Source organism: Apostichopus japonicus, chromosome 16 (genome assembly GCF_037975245.1).
Source record: "Apostichopus japonicus isolate 1M-3 chromosome 16, ASM3797524v1, whole genome shotgun sequence".
Lineage (NCBI taxonomy): Eukaryota > Metazoa > Echinodermata > Holothuroidea > Aspidochirotida > Stichopodidae > Apostichopus > Apostichopus japonicus.
Window position 1 is genome coordinate 5499163 of NC_092576.1, and position 14625 is coordinate 5513787.

Consider the following 14625-nt stretch of genomic DNA (forward strand, 5'->3'; position numbering starts at 1 on the left):
CTGTCTAAATAACTCAGTTCTTGGGAGTGCGCATGACCTTGAACTTAAGTGATTTTCTGGTACTTTGTTATTGTTCCACTAAACTAACATGTGGGGTTCTGCCCTTAAAAGTACAATGTAAGAGCACATGTAGAGTTCTATTTTATATGTTAAGCAGGTTTAAATGTATTGGTTATATGATAGTTGACGTATGACATTCATTATGTATGAAATGCGAGTCAGGGACGACTTCTTTTGAGAGGGGGAGAGTGTTAGGAACATGATTTAAACAAAACAGAGGCCCCTATAAATTTTTATTAAGTTACCTTCACAGATAGTGGTACAGCCATTCAGAGGTTAGGGGAAAATGACCTGTCAGTGGCACATTGATATACCATATGACATTGTGTTGCTGTACTATTCATTTTGCTCTGAGTTTTGTTCCTTTCTACCCCTCAGGTATGTTCTTTTTACTTTATTGTACTTATTACTCTTATCTTTAATAGTTAAAGGATCTAACTGATGTATTCTTATTAGTATTCATGGTAACATTCAATAGGAATGTCAAGATATTGAAGTGCACCTTTTTATCAATACTAGTAGTTTTATATGTTCTTAATATAGCCTTAAGCTGTATGTTACCTGTATGGTACATTGTTATTTGATATGGTGAAGCCACTGCAGCTACGCCCAGGAACGAGGTGGTTCCATGGTGTCAAATTACTTAGCAGGTATAACCTGTGCTGCATAGGCTAATTAGGTGGATTGTTCTATTGGAAGAGGGGTTGATTAAAGTAGCTACACAGTAAGCTGCATAGGGTAGACCCCCTACAGAGGTCTGGGTGCACAGGATTGGTGGAACTGTTTAGGTTACCATGGCAATCCTATACCAGGTAGAGATATTGTTCTTATTAGCTGTATACTGCCTGTGCAGTGGTAGTGTGTGGGTACAACTATATTGGAACCTTTGTTTTAATAATAAGTCGTGAGCTAGCTCCCTAGTTCATGCAGGGAAATGTTGCTAGTCTAGGGGTGCACAGAGGATTAAGATGTAGAATAAATATTAGCACTTCTGTGTGCAGCTGTGTGGGTCATGTCAGTTAGTTTGGTGGATATGTTTGTTGGTCTATGCGTGAGTGTGTGTTATCTGTAGATTGATTAGGTTTATCTGTTATCAATAAATTCATGATGTTCACTGAGGTTGATATGATATAACAGAGAGCTGTAAAGGACAATTATGTTCTAGATTAAAGGGTTGTAAATACACATTGATATACCATATGACATTGTGTTGCTGTACTATTCATTTTGCTCTGAGTTTTGTTCCTTTCTACCCCTCAGGTGGCCTATATATTGGCTCATACCTAGGTCACCCGAATCGCCGGGGTAACATTACTTTACTTTCGATTCAGGATGTTCTTTTGTCAAACCATGACAGGTGGTGGAAGGATCTGATAATATTATACATTGAGAATATAGGTGACCGATCCGTATCTAGTTATATTCGTTATTTCATTTTATTTTGTTTAAACTTTCAAAATAAAACACAAGCCACAATATCCACTAGGTTCATATATGCATCTAACAAGTGCCTGTCCAAATGTTAACCATTCAGTCATGTCTTAGTTCATGATGTTACGATACATTGAACAATATTTCAAACAGCGACTTCACGTATTTTTGACTTTTAGTGAGTTAGAACTCTGGTTTACTTCTCTTAATACTTGTTTCTGTTGAAGCAAATAATATGTGACATGTTAAGACAGAATTGCCCGCATCTAGTGTCCACTTCGTGTTAGAAATTGTCAAACTCTACAGAAGAAAACTTCAAAGTGGATTAACACCTTGTAATATAGATACGATTTAACTGATTAACAATTAGGTCAAATAATGGACTTCGTTATCACACACGTGATGTTGAATAACTATCATGAAAGATGTCAATTTGTTGCGTATTTGTGAAGAATAATATGTAACCTTTAAATGCTTCAAGTTACGGCGATTAAGATATGAATATTACATAAATAAGTTTAAAATTACTATGTATTAAATGAAAGAAAGCGTTTTTTTTTTGGTACAGAGATGAACGATTTTCCTTTGACTGCTGTTCATCTCCATTGCCAATTAGCAGTTTGCTTTCCACATTATGTTAAGGACTTATAACCTCAACCTCAACTTAAGACTACAGACATTACTTAATTAGAAGAAAAGAATCAAGGGAGCCAAAAAAAAAAGTATCGTCATATCAATATTATAAATATAAATGAGCAAAGCTAATTTGAGACAACTGTCATGTTTCAATTTTCGATTTTCATGTTATGATTTATTTTATACGATATGTCAGACGCACATAATATTGCTATATCAATTGTAAACTGTATTCCTGTTAGCTAATCTTTGAAAAGCCTTGTGATCTATCCTAGTTAGTCGATGAACTAAATAATGTTGATAATGTTTTGAGGTTCTTCAGTCGTGTTTGCTCAAACTTATTATGTTCTTATAATTTTTTGTATAGGTTGACATTCAAAGGATTGTACTGCGAGACAGCTTCATATCAGTTGACGATAAAGGTGAAGCTATTAATCTAAGCTCTGGAGCAGTTTTACCTCCGCTGAACACTTTGAAATGTTTGGACTTTGAAAACGAAAAATGGCAACAATGGGACTTAACCAAATTGATAAGTATCCTACAATATGCTTGTCACAGAAGTCCACCAACTGAGATCAAGTAAGCGTTGTTACTTTGAACAGTCGACTATTATTCATATTGTCTGAGAAAGAATTACATTTATTCAATGTACCCATTTGCTGGAATAATTACTGTTAGAGTCAAACTATATGTGAAGTCATTTAGCAGCATATCGAACCATCTCGTGCTTACTGACACATAATATCACGTACACATAATACACCTCTTTTTTTAGATAATTGATTGATTTATCTACCAAAGAAATTCGGTGGTATTCTCCTTCGTTTGAGCAGGCTGCCTCAGATGTGAAATGAAAAATATGTGATAAATATACTTGAACCCGCATTTGTGGACTTAACAATAAGAGTATAATAATGCACACCTTGTAGTGTATCTAATGGCAAAAAAAACTTACGAATTAATACAATTTCTTCTCAAAGTATTGAAAGAAGTCTGCTGCCCTTTAAATTTGAGAACAAGTTGAGCACGTTACAACAGAAGCCACGTGGTAAGAATGCAGTTAAACAAATTACTCTGACAAATAAATTAATCTTTACAGGTAAATGTTAATGAGGCGAAATGAAGTTGTGTAAATGATTGCATCTACACGATAAAGAACAATGACTTATGCGTTTATGATTATCCTTTGTTCAACTGGATTGAGAAATATGAGTAAACACAAAAAAGGGAGATTTCTTCTTGTCTTTATCTACAACCCTCAAGCTACATTTTTACCTACTGGGCTGATATTTGCTTTCGTCATTGCCTAATGTCCGTAGCATAGCGCATTTCTTATCGAAGTCAAATAGATTTATGCGATGGTCATTGTGCGTGCATTTATGTATGTTCGTGGGATGTGGGTATGTGCGTGATGGCCTAGCTATACACTTCAAGTGTAGAAGAATATGATGGTTAATGTCATACTTGGGGTGTTGATCCACCTTAGTAAGCAGAAGAAACGTCTTTTCTTCAAAAGTAAAGTGAAGTACACGAAGTTCAACGCTTTATATGTGTAAACACAATGCGTTAAAAAGTACAGTTTGGATGAAATTGATAGGTGGTAGTTGATCTAACGTAATGAATACAAGAATTCTCTCTCTTTTTTTTGGTGGGGGTGGGGTGGAGGTGGAGCGAAATAAAATCAAGAATCCTATTTTTGTTATTTTTTGCGGGGAGAGGAGGTTATTTGAGGTTATCACTCAGTTGACAAGAGTATATTTACATTACAATTGACCTCTGGACTGTACAAACACAGTACCAGTCCATTGTATAATCCATAAGGGTTCTCTATCAGGTAAATTGCTTTCATTATTGTTCAATTGATATTCTCGTCGTATAATGATTCAGCATCTAGTTAGGGTTTGAAGAATTATGTTTATCAAGCTCCAGTATAGTACTTTATATATTGGGTTGGATTGGCATCTAATCCTGGGTGCAATACACACTGTTTATTGATATGGGAGGGGTGGGAGGGAGGTAGTAAGTGTTCACCTTTGCAGTAATGGTGGGACATGCGTACATGTGCGATATCTCGCCAAGGACAATATGAATGGTCAACATATCCGAAGATAATTGTTTGTGCTTTGAGAAGGTCAAAGTGAGAAAACCTAGTTAAAAATTCTATAACATAGCAACTCGGATGGATATCAGATCATTAACAGATTTTCAAAAACTGCGTTCTCCAAGATATATTCATTTTCCGTTGGCCTCTTGTCTTCCTATTAGCATTAGGCAGTACACCGAGAGTTGACGACATGCACAGTCCCGTGTGAAAGGGAGTTTTAACAAATATGAGTTCTGAACAGGAACGCCAGTATAACAATTGAGGGGGTACTAAAGGAATGTCAAGAAGACTATTACTTGTGCCACAAATAAAGGTGGCACCGTTCATCTGTTTAATCGAGGATTACAAGGTTTATCAATTATCGTCTTCAAAAATTAAATAAATGTTATATGTCCGGATGTAGCTGACAAAACGGGCTTGTACTAAATGTTTCACACGTTAAAGTTTCCATATATACCAGACTAAAGAAAATTCTTTTTACGGTCTCTTTCAGTCGAGTGGCAAACAGGTGATGTATCTGCAGGAATACTGCATTTGAATTACGATACTGAACAGTGGGAGGTATGTCATGGTAACATATTTTATATGAAGATATCATTTTATATAGACTTATTTACAAATATACCTTTACATAGTAAAAGAACTAACATAGTCAAATTCATATGGGTTTCGTCTTAATAACACCCATCAAGTTCTTGCTAAGGTCTTCTTACATACAAATCAAGGGAAGTAATGTTTACTTATCATTTTGTATTTTGTTTATTCACACAGAATACTACAGACGGTCCTCTGAACGCTTATGTTTATACAATGCTTGTAAGTATGCATAACTTTTTTTCTTTTCTTTTTAAATATTATTTTGTGTAGGTGCGCCCCAGGGCTGTGTCCTCTCCCCTGGCTTTTTTCCCTGCATACCAGCGACTGTAAGAGTATGACCAGTGGTTACAGCGTCATCAAATATGCGGATGATATTGTCATTACTGGTTACCTGTCAGATGACATTGACTCATACGCCACCACGATTGCAAGGTTTACCCAGTGGTGCGATGATCATTTGTTACAACTCAATGTATCCAAAACTAAGGAGCTGATTATAGATTTCCGTCGCAAGCCAGTAACTCACGCTCCCATCTATGTTCATGGGGAACAGGGGCGGAGCTTACTCCAAACGGTAGTCTTAAATACTGAAAAGACCTAAATGGGTGTTGATCGTAACATATTTTCTGGAATCGGGATCTAAAACTATTTGCAAGTATGCATTTGACGAGTCTAGTTTTGAGAACTTTCGATCACCCTGCAGCTGTGCAAATAACTCGTCGGGATGGGGCAAAGGATATTCTTGTTGGTGCATTACTGGGTTAATTGTGACCTTGTAGTCCCCGCAAACCCGGATATTACCATTCCCTTTTCTCACTGGGACAAATGGGGCGGCCCAATCAGAAAAATCAACTTTTTCTAGCACAACCTCCTTCACTCGTCTATTTAGCTCTTCTGATACCTTATCCTTGATAGCTAGAGGCATTGGCCTTGGTTTGTAAAATTTAGGCGTTGCATCAGGTTTTATCCTAAGTTTCGCTTGGATGCCTTTGACTGTACCCAATTTCTTATTAAGTACGTTACTACCAGACAATATCTCATTGACTTTGTCTGTTGGTGAAAAATACACACGATTAATTTCTTGCCAATTTAAAGGCAAGTGTTCCAACCAATTTCGATCCAAAAGGACGGGGCAATTCCCTTCAATGACAAACAATGGCAATGTTTTTTCAATTCCATTATACTTAACTTTAACGCTACATTTTCCTTTTACAGGTATCTTCTCTCTTGTAAATGTTTTCAAAACTGCCTTTGTAGGTTTAATGTAAACCTTAGGCGACAGTGCCTTAACAAACAGATCGTTTGGATTAGGGAAACACCAGCCCCCGTTTCTAATTCCATAGTTATCTTTTGGTTTTCAATTTCAACTTGAACTTCAATTGGTTTGCTTGACGCAATTAACTTTACATAGTAAACTGTGACGTCTTCGTCACCACTCTCTTCACCACTACTACTAGAATCATATTCAGGGGTTTGATTTACCTCCTTAATTCTCGAACTATATGTTTACTCTTTTTATTTGTCCTATGCTTAGAATTACGTTTGCTTGCCTACAACTTATGCTAACTGTATACTAAGTTAGAAATGAACAGGGGAATGGATATTTAAGAAACAGGATAATGTTTGCATTTCTAAAACAAAGAGCGATTAATTCCCATTATATTAATTGTATAACCATTGTACAATTAAGCAGTTATTGGTGTATCATATTATTTTAAATTTGTATATTTAACTTAGTGACAATATTAAAGCAGCATTTTGCGTTGGGTCGCTTTTTTCCACCTTTTTAACATGTGCATCGATTTTTTTACATGTATCAATCATAAACCAGCAAACTAAGATACCATCCAAGTTTCACCCTGCCAAGAGCGTTAATTAGCGAGTAATTAACGATTTATATCGATAACGAGTAAAAGTGTCCTCGACAAAGTTTTCATATCTCCAAATCCACTAGTTTGAATTCCACCAATCAGTGAATAGTATGTTTATTCATGAGCGTTTTGCGTTTGGTCGCCGTTTTCTACTTTTTTGACATGTCCATTGACTTTTTTTACATACATCAAATCACAAAACAGCAAATTAAGATATTGGCCAAGTTTTTCCCTGCCAAAACGTTAATTGGCGAGTATTCCACATACAAAATTAAATCGCATTCAGTTCCCAAACCCACTAGTTTGAATTCAACCAATCAGAGATGCAGGTTTAGTTATGAGTCGTTGCTAAAAATAGATTCAAGACTTTGCGTTGGGAGTTGTTATGCAACTCCCTGGTACAACTGCCATATAGACTGTACACAAATCAAGCGTGGTGTTATATTACGTATCTGTCCATGACGTTGGTAGTGTTTAAATATTCATATTATGGGCGAGGTTTATTGGGTTCCCAACGGAAAATATCTTGGAGAACAACAAAGTTGAAAGTTGCAATTTTTTCGACTTTTATGCCACCATTTGAAGTAAAATATAAATGGAAATGCTAGTTATGTATGTCGTTATGGCATAGTGGAGTCAATGAGGTTGAGAAATATCATAGTCGAGGACGCAAAATGCTGCTTTAAACTGTCGGCTGTTTCACATCTTGTCTTTCAGTTAAAGAAGTTTGAGGTACGTCTTTTTGTTTGCCATACTGTAATAACTCTCCACATTACCATGATTTCCTATCTTATAGACATCTTCTCTACAATCAAAGCCAAACTGGTGGTTTGAGATTGATAATGAATAATTTATTACCTCTTGCAGAATTAATTATGAACAAACCCAAAGTATAGAGAACCCTTATATATAAACACATTACGTTTTAAGTTCTGTATTACACTTTTATGTGATTGTCGTTGGCAAATATATAGAAATTAGCTTCTTCACAAGAACAAACTGTAATCAAGTAAATAAATACACAGAATAAGGTCGTTTCAAATTTAAGTAGAAAATATTTCTGTATATATAATATGTATATATAATATATAATATGTGCGTGATAATATTGAACTACGTGTCTTACACTTGTATTACAGAAAGAGAAGGCAAATGAAGAAGTGGTAAGTAAACTGGTAAATTTAGTATCCCATTATAAGAGGAAATTAACCATGTACTTTTCATCAGATTAATTTATCAAATTATTCTACGAGCAGGCAAGGATTATATAGATATTGTGGTAAATTTGGTAAAATATTAAAGAAAACATTGTACTTACGAGTAAAATGTAAGGATTTGTATGTGTTTATACAATTATGTGACCCATAACATTTGGGTAGGACAAGATTTGGGTTTTTAGTGTATATCATCAATCAATACACGCTTTCCGCTCTCCCGCTTTTTCTTTCCCTAAAATCTCATTAGTTTAGGACAACTATTTACCTTGAGGACCCCAGTGACGGCAGGGCCTGGTGAGGTTGTCTGGTCGTGGGCTTAAATCTCCATCCCACTTTTTGGTCTGTACTAAAACCTGTATTTGACCAACCAAAACATAGAGCAAAAATAATCTTCATAAACTAAAAACAACTGAAGTCGATGTTTTGAGATTAAATGACGTCAGGTTGAGGAAATGGTTGAAAGTTTGAGGTATAGTAGTCGAAGGTTAGAGAATATAGAAATATAGAAAAAAGGAAGAATGAAAAGTTGAAATTGTTAAATAACATCATATCTTATTCTATCGGATGTAATCAACCAAAAGGTAAAAAAAATCAAAGCAATCAAAATTTTGAGATAAGAAACTAAATTTAGGTATTACAACTTAGAGAAGAAAGTGGAATTTACATGAACATAAGCGAGGTTAACCGGGTGAACAGTCCGAAAATTTCGAGATATTGTTGAAGTTTACCATCTGCATTTGCTTAACCTTGTGTTTGCTACATAAAACATGCTACGTTTTCTTCTTGCTGATCAGATTTCATATATTAATGTTGTATGTGATAATATTCTTATCCATTTGTTGCTTTCAGACCGAACAAACGGAAGGGTAAGTCTTTATACTGCGATCCCTTATCTGAACTGATAAATCATGTTCTAAATTCAGAGGTAACAAAATAATATACTATGTGCTGTAAAAATTCCAGCAATTGCAAGTATACCTCAATACAACTGGCGTCCTATGTGTCTGTTGTGTTGAATCACTAAGCTAATGTACAATTGTCGTCCTCTGTGTACAATGAGTAAGCTACAGTACTAATGACGTCATATGTGCACAGTCAATAAGCTGCGGTACTCATGTCGTCATATGTGCACAGTCAATAAGCTACAGTACTAATGCCGTTATATGTGCACAGTCAATAAACTGCAGTACTAATGTCGTCATATGTGCACAGTCAATAAGCTACAGTACTAATGTCGTTATATGTGCACAGTCAATAAGCTGCAGTACTCGTGTCGTCATATGTGCGCAGTCAATAAGCTACAGTACTCATGTCGTCATATGTGCACAGTCAATAAGCTACAGTACTAATGTCGTCATATGTGCACAGTCAATAAGCTGCAGTACTTATGTCGTCATATGTGCACAGTCAATAAGCTGCAGTACTTATGTCATCATATGTGCACAGTCAATAAGCTACATTATACTAACGTCTTCCTTTGTGTACAATTACTAGGCTACATTACTAATGTCTTACTTTTTGCACAGTCAATAAGCTACAGTACTAATGTCTTACTTTGTGTACAATCACTAAGCACCAGTAAAAATGTCTTACTTTGTGTACAAGCCCTAAGGTACATTACAAATGTCTTCATTTGTGTACAATAAGTAAACTGCACTACACATGTCGTCATTTGCCTTCCTTTGTTCACACTCACTAAGCTTATGTACAATGTGTAGAGTTATTACTAATCACTGAGATAAGATACAATGTTTTAATGAGTATGGAAATTCTGCTTGTATTTATTCATATATTTTATCATTTCAATTAATTAGAGCAAAGCTTCTGGAAGACTCGGATCATAAACAATCGCATTTCGATGTGATAGTTTGAAATTTGAAAGGCAGGTGGACGACGTCCGTATGATGCAACTGAATCATCCCTCGTTTTAACAGAAAGGACTAAGAAAGATAAAGAAGAATGCAGCTTTGCTCGTAAACACACAGGGATTCTTCAATAAATTTAATACCCCATAATGAGTACAAAGATGCTATTGTTTTTGAGAATATCAAGGGTCATTTGAGGTCACTGGAGTTCAAAATGTGTAATCATAATAAACACAATATCTCAAGAGGGGAATCTCGAACAGATCTCATACTTTGCATGTGGATGTATCACATTGAGTAGAAGGTGCCTATTATTTTCTGAGGAGATGAAATGTTAATTTGGTTCACCAAAGGTCAAAGTTTGAAATAAAAACTTGGTTTGAGGACCGATGTGAATCTACGCGAAGGTGACGGCGTGTGTGTATAACACCTCATACGAATTGTCTGTGTTTCAATTTATAATATGCATACTACGTTTGGAACTATTTACTTAATTCTTAGCATTTTTTTTTTAAAGAATTTTTATTACTACGTTTAGGGTTCTATTTTTTATCGTTTAGTATTGGGTGTTTATTAATATCTGTTTTATGCTTTTACAATATTTTTTTAATGTACTATAGTTCTCATACTTATTCATATTTAATTATTGTCTATTCTTTATTTTTTTTTGGGGGGGGGGGGGTTTAAAGTATTTGTTACATTAAAAAATCTAGTATTTTCGTCATACCATTCTTCTTGCAAATATAATGCTCAACATTTAAATGGTCATGTCATTTTCAACAGATATTCACGTCTTATCCTACTGCCAATTAACTTATATACATTAAATTTTATATTCACGTCTATGCCTTAAAGGCAATGAGTACTTGTCATGGTAATCAAATAAAGGGAGAATGAAGTAATAAAAAGGTGTAGTCGTTTCGTCATATCATTTACTTGCAATTATAGTATTCAAATGCTTACTGGAAATGTGGATTTAATAAAAAAGAAGAAAAAAACGTCCGAATAGTTTTAATTCCCTTTGCAAATATAACATTTGACATAGAGAATGAATAATAGGATGGGAGATATCCATGAAATGAACCATTCCGTATGCAAATTTGAGTAACCTCAGACCACAATGTATAACATGCATAGAATCACTGAAAAGCAGAAATGGAAGTGACTTCTTTCTCGTTGCAAACGGTTTAGAAAGGGCCGTATCGGTAAGTTTCATTTCAAGAAGAATGTACACCAAGTCTTAGGCTATGAAAAACAGATAATTGAAAGACTGAAACTTTTTAATATGCGCACAGCCATAAATAAGGCAATAGAAACTGTCGTCCAAAATAAATTTCACTTCCTATAGTTCTTCACACCCGTGTAAATAATCAATTCGGAACAAGCCAAGCAAATATGTCTGAGAAAATATTACAAAAATAGTTTTGAACCTGTCATTATCAAAGTTATCCATTGTAGTAGGAATACAAGTAACATTAAAATTAAAGTGGAGAAAATGCTCGTGTGGATATAAAATGCTGTTACCTATAAAGTTCCTTTTTTCTGTGCATAACCCCAGATCTTATACATGGCTGTCGGTTTCAGTGACAAACCCCTTTTTCTAATTAAATTCTTAATTCTCCCATTGGCAGTACTATATAGATTTGGCCGCTATCTAAATCAGTCGAGGGAATGTTGTCATTTGAATCCACTTCCTCTCCACACCTTTAATATGCACGACACTGTTTATCAGTTACAAAATCAACTTTTCATTCCGCACATTGAATTGAGGCTACTTTCTAAATCAGTTTAGGAAAGTAAGAATTTCTGCATGCAAACAGTTTTCGTGTCAATTACATCGAACGTTGAAATTAGTTGTTTAATGTAAGATATAGTTTCACTTTTTATTAGAGACGTACCACAAATGCCACAATTAGCCGAAGTTAATTGACTGTATAATTTCAGTTCACACTTTGCAATATCATTATTGCTTGTTTTTTCCTGTCGATCTTTTAAACACAGAAGTTTCATTTTAAAAATATAAAAACAAATGAAAAATTGACTCTCTTCATATTTTGATAAAAGGTATACTTTCACTTTTATAATATCGCTAATTCATTTTCTATCCAATACGACTGTCCAAAGATGTTAGGATCAATCGTTTTGTCTCGATATTTTCTTACTTCTCTGTCCTGTGGGACGAGGGAGCGATGTTCGCCTCGTAATCCAACTGGTAATTCATAAGTCTCGCACTGATCCATAATCAACATACTCTTGGTATATATAGTATGGGACTATAAATTATAAAGAAAAGCAAACTTTTGATTTATAGTTCAATTAAACTGATAAACAGATACCATTATATTGTCTTCCTTTTGTAATCATGGTCGGTTCTGCAGGATTTTGAAAATCTTGGGTGAAGTCGGGTGAAGTGGGGTGAGGAGCTCATATCGTTGAAGACAACATTAAATTAAAGGCTTAACATTATCAATTCTGGGGGCGTTAAAGCTTTCACTAGGTCTATAAGTACGTAAATATGTCTCTAACCAATGTTGTGTTAATACCTACTTTTCAATTCCGACCCGCAAATACCAACGACCCGAGAAAACGAATCTCGATAAGCGGTAAAAATCCGCCTCAGTTTGATGTTGCCATGGTGAAACGAGACAGTATTATACTTAATTGAAGTAGCAGATTTTTAAACCATTTATTGCGTTTCATAAATTGTCCAACATTAACTAAGCATTTAACTAAGCAATGCTCCATTCATTTTCAGAGACATCACCATTGCTTTCATAGGCAGAGTAATGTGACATCTGTAATCGTGCACCTGGCCTTTTGTTCTCTGAGCTGAGTTCCTGGTCTCAGGAAGTCATGTGACGCAACCCCGTACTGAATTAGTGCTTTCTCATGTTTGTGATTCATGCGCCACACATGTTAGGCAAGTAGGTTTATTTTTAATTTTGTTTTTATAAAAAAAACACTAATGCATGATCGGTAAGTTCAGTGCGAAAGTTTATATAAGTAAAATTTCTTCGTACCACATATAGTCTATAGTACATTAATGTATTTAAATGCCATAGCACGTAACATTATAATTAGAGGTTTAGGCTTATGTAACGTTGTTGTTGTTGTTGGTCTACTGTTAATTTTTGCAGTATTAATTGACATTGATCAATTGCGCCGTGGACTTTGCAAAAATAATTTCGTACAAAATGTGTATTGTATAATAAACCTAACAGAAGTAAACTTCTCTTCATGTAGTGTGAACAACAAAAAGTTACAACTGAATATCACACTGCGGTTTTTAGCTAAGATATGACATTACTTTTAGTAACACCCGTGAATACCAGAAAGACATTAATGGCACATCTATTCGTAACGTTAGATAAGCAATGTCCATGATGATTGTAACAGAAGTGCGCATTTCGAATCATGAAACTATGCCCGTACCCATATTGAAATACAAATTTTAAGTGTGATGTTCGACGCACCTAACATTTTCCATTTCTCCACCTGTTTTAGGATTGGGATGTTAATATGTATTGTAAACTTTGCAGCGTGCGTTATAAGGAAACGAACTTTGGAAATGTAGTTCAGGTGATGTTTTCCAACGTTTGTTTTCTGTTGTACTAATCGAAACTTGTTTGACCTACTCTGCTTTTAAATGATTCATGGAAAGGACAAATCACACAATTTTATTTGTTGTAAATACGGTTGTGATAGCTCTTCAGAAAACGCAACTAGCGTGAATAAAAATTCCGGGTTTATATAAATTACTTTCCCTCAATTTACCATTTTTTAAGCAATAGTGAAAGTAACAAGGAAGAAAGCATCAGAACAGTAGAGTGTCACATAATTACCCGGCAGGATAATAACTCACTAGACGCTGTGCTTACTTGACCTGAGGAAGAAGTACATTGTACAACGTAGCCAGATTTTCCTAGTGTGAAGTGTATTGCAGTTATAACTAATTAAACACCAAGTGTATATACAGCGTGTGTTAGTATATTGTAGTTATATCTAATGAACTTCTAAGTGTATATGCTGTGTGTCATAGTGTATTTTAGTTATAACTAATTAAGCTAGGGAAATAGTGTGCGGTATAGTGTATTGTAGCTATAACTCAATTAACCTTGAAGTGTATGTGATGTGTGCTCTAGTGTGTTGTAGTTATATCTTATGAACTACTTAGTGTATATGGTGTGTGTCATGGTGTATTGTAGTTATAACTAATTAACCATCTAGCGTATATAGTGTGCGGTATAGTGTACTGTAGCTTTAACTAACTTAATCTTCAAGTGTATATGATGTTTACTCTAGTGTATTGTAGCTATATCTAATGAACTACTAAGTGTATATGGTGTGTGTCATAGTTTATTGTAGTTATAACTAATTAACCATCTAGTGTATATAGTATGCGGTATAGTGTATTGCAGCTATAACTACCTTAATCTTCAAGTGTATATGATGTGTGCTCAATTGTATTGTAGTTATAACTAAGTAACCATCAAGTGTATATGATGTATGTTTTAATGCGTTTTAGTTATACCTAATTAGCCTTCAAGTGTATATGATGTGTGTTCTTATGTATTGTAATTATAACTTACTGTGTGTTAGTGTATTGTTGTTATAACTAAGTAACCATCGAGTGTATATGATGTATGTTTTAGTGCATTTTAGTTATACCTAATTAGCCTTCACTTGTATATGATGTGTTTTCTTATGTATTGTAATTATAACTTACTGTGTGTTAGTGTATTGTTGTTATAACTAAGTACCATAGAGTATATATGGTGTGTATTACAGTGTATTGCAGAACAAAGAACGACGTTGGCACCATGACCAGGTTACCTCTGAAATCG

The 14625-nt window shown here is 34.8% G+C and overlaps 1 protein-coding gene across 6 annotated transcripts in view; it reads left to right on the forward strand.

The window, feature by feature from the left end:
- LOC139983228 (uncharacterized) overlaps positions 1–14625 on the forward strand; it is a 55342-nt gene that overhangs the window by 35136 nt on the left and 5581 nt on the right. The window contains exons 7-14 of one of the 6 annotated variants that reach the window (XM_071996643.1): positions 2495–2706; positions 3108–3175; positions 4725–4792; positions 5003–5047; positions 7417–7431; positions 7839–7862; positions 8766–8782; positions 9731–11207. In XM_071996643.1, coding sequence (XP_071852744.1) covers positions 2495–2706; positions 3108–3175; positions 4725–4792; positions 5003–5047; positions 7417–7431; positions 7839–7862; positions 8766–8782; positions 9731–9788 — 507 coding nt within the window. In that variant the 3' untranslated portion in view covers positions 9789–11207. Of the gene's footprint in view, positions 1–2494; positions 2707–3107; positions 3176–4724; positions 4793–5002; positions 5048–7416; positions 7432–7838; positions 7863–8765; positions 8783–9730; positions 11208–12536; positions 12706–14625 lie in introns of those variants that run through there. The other 5 variants (XM_071996641.1, XM_071996639.1, XM_071996640.1 and 2 more) reach the window with 5 other exon arrangements.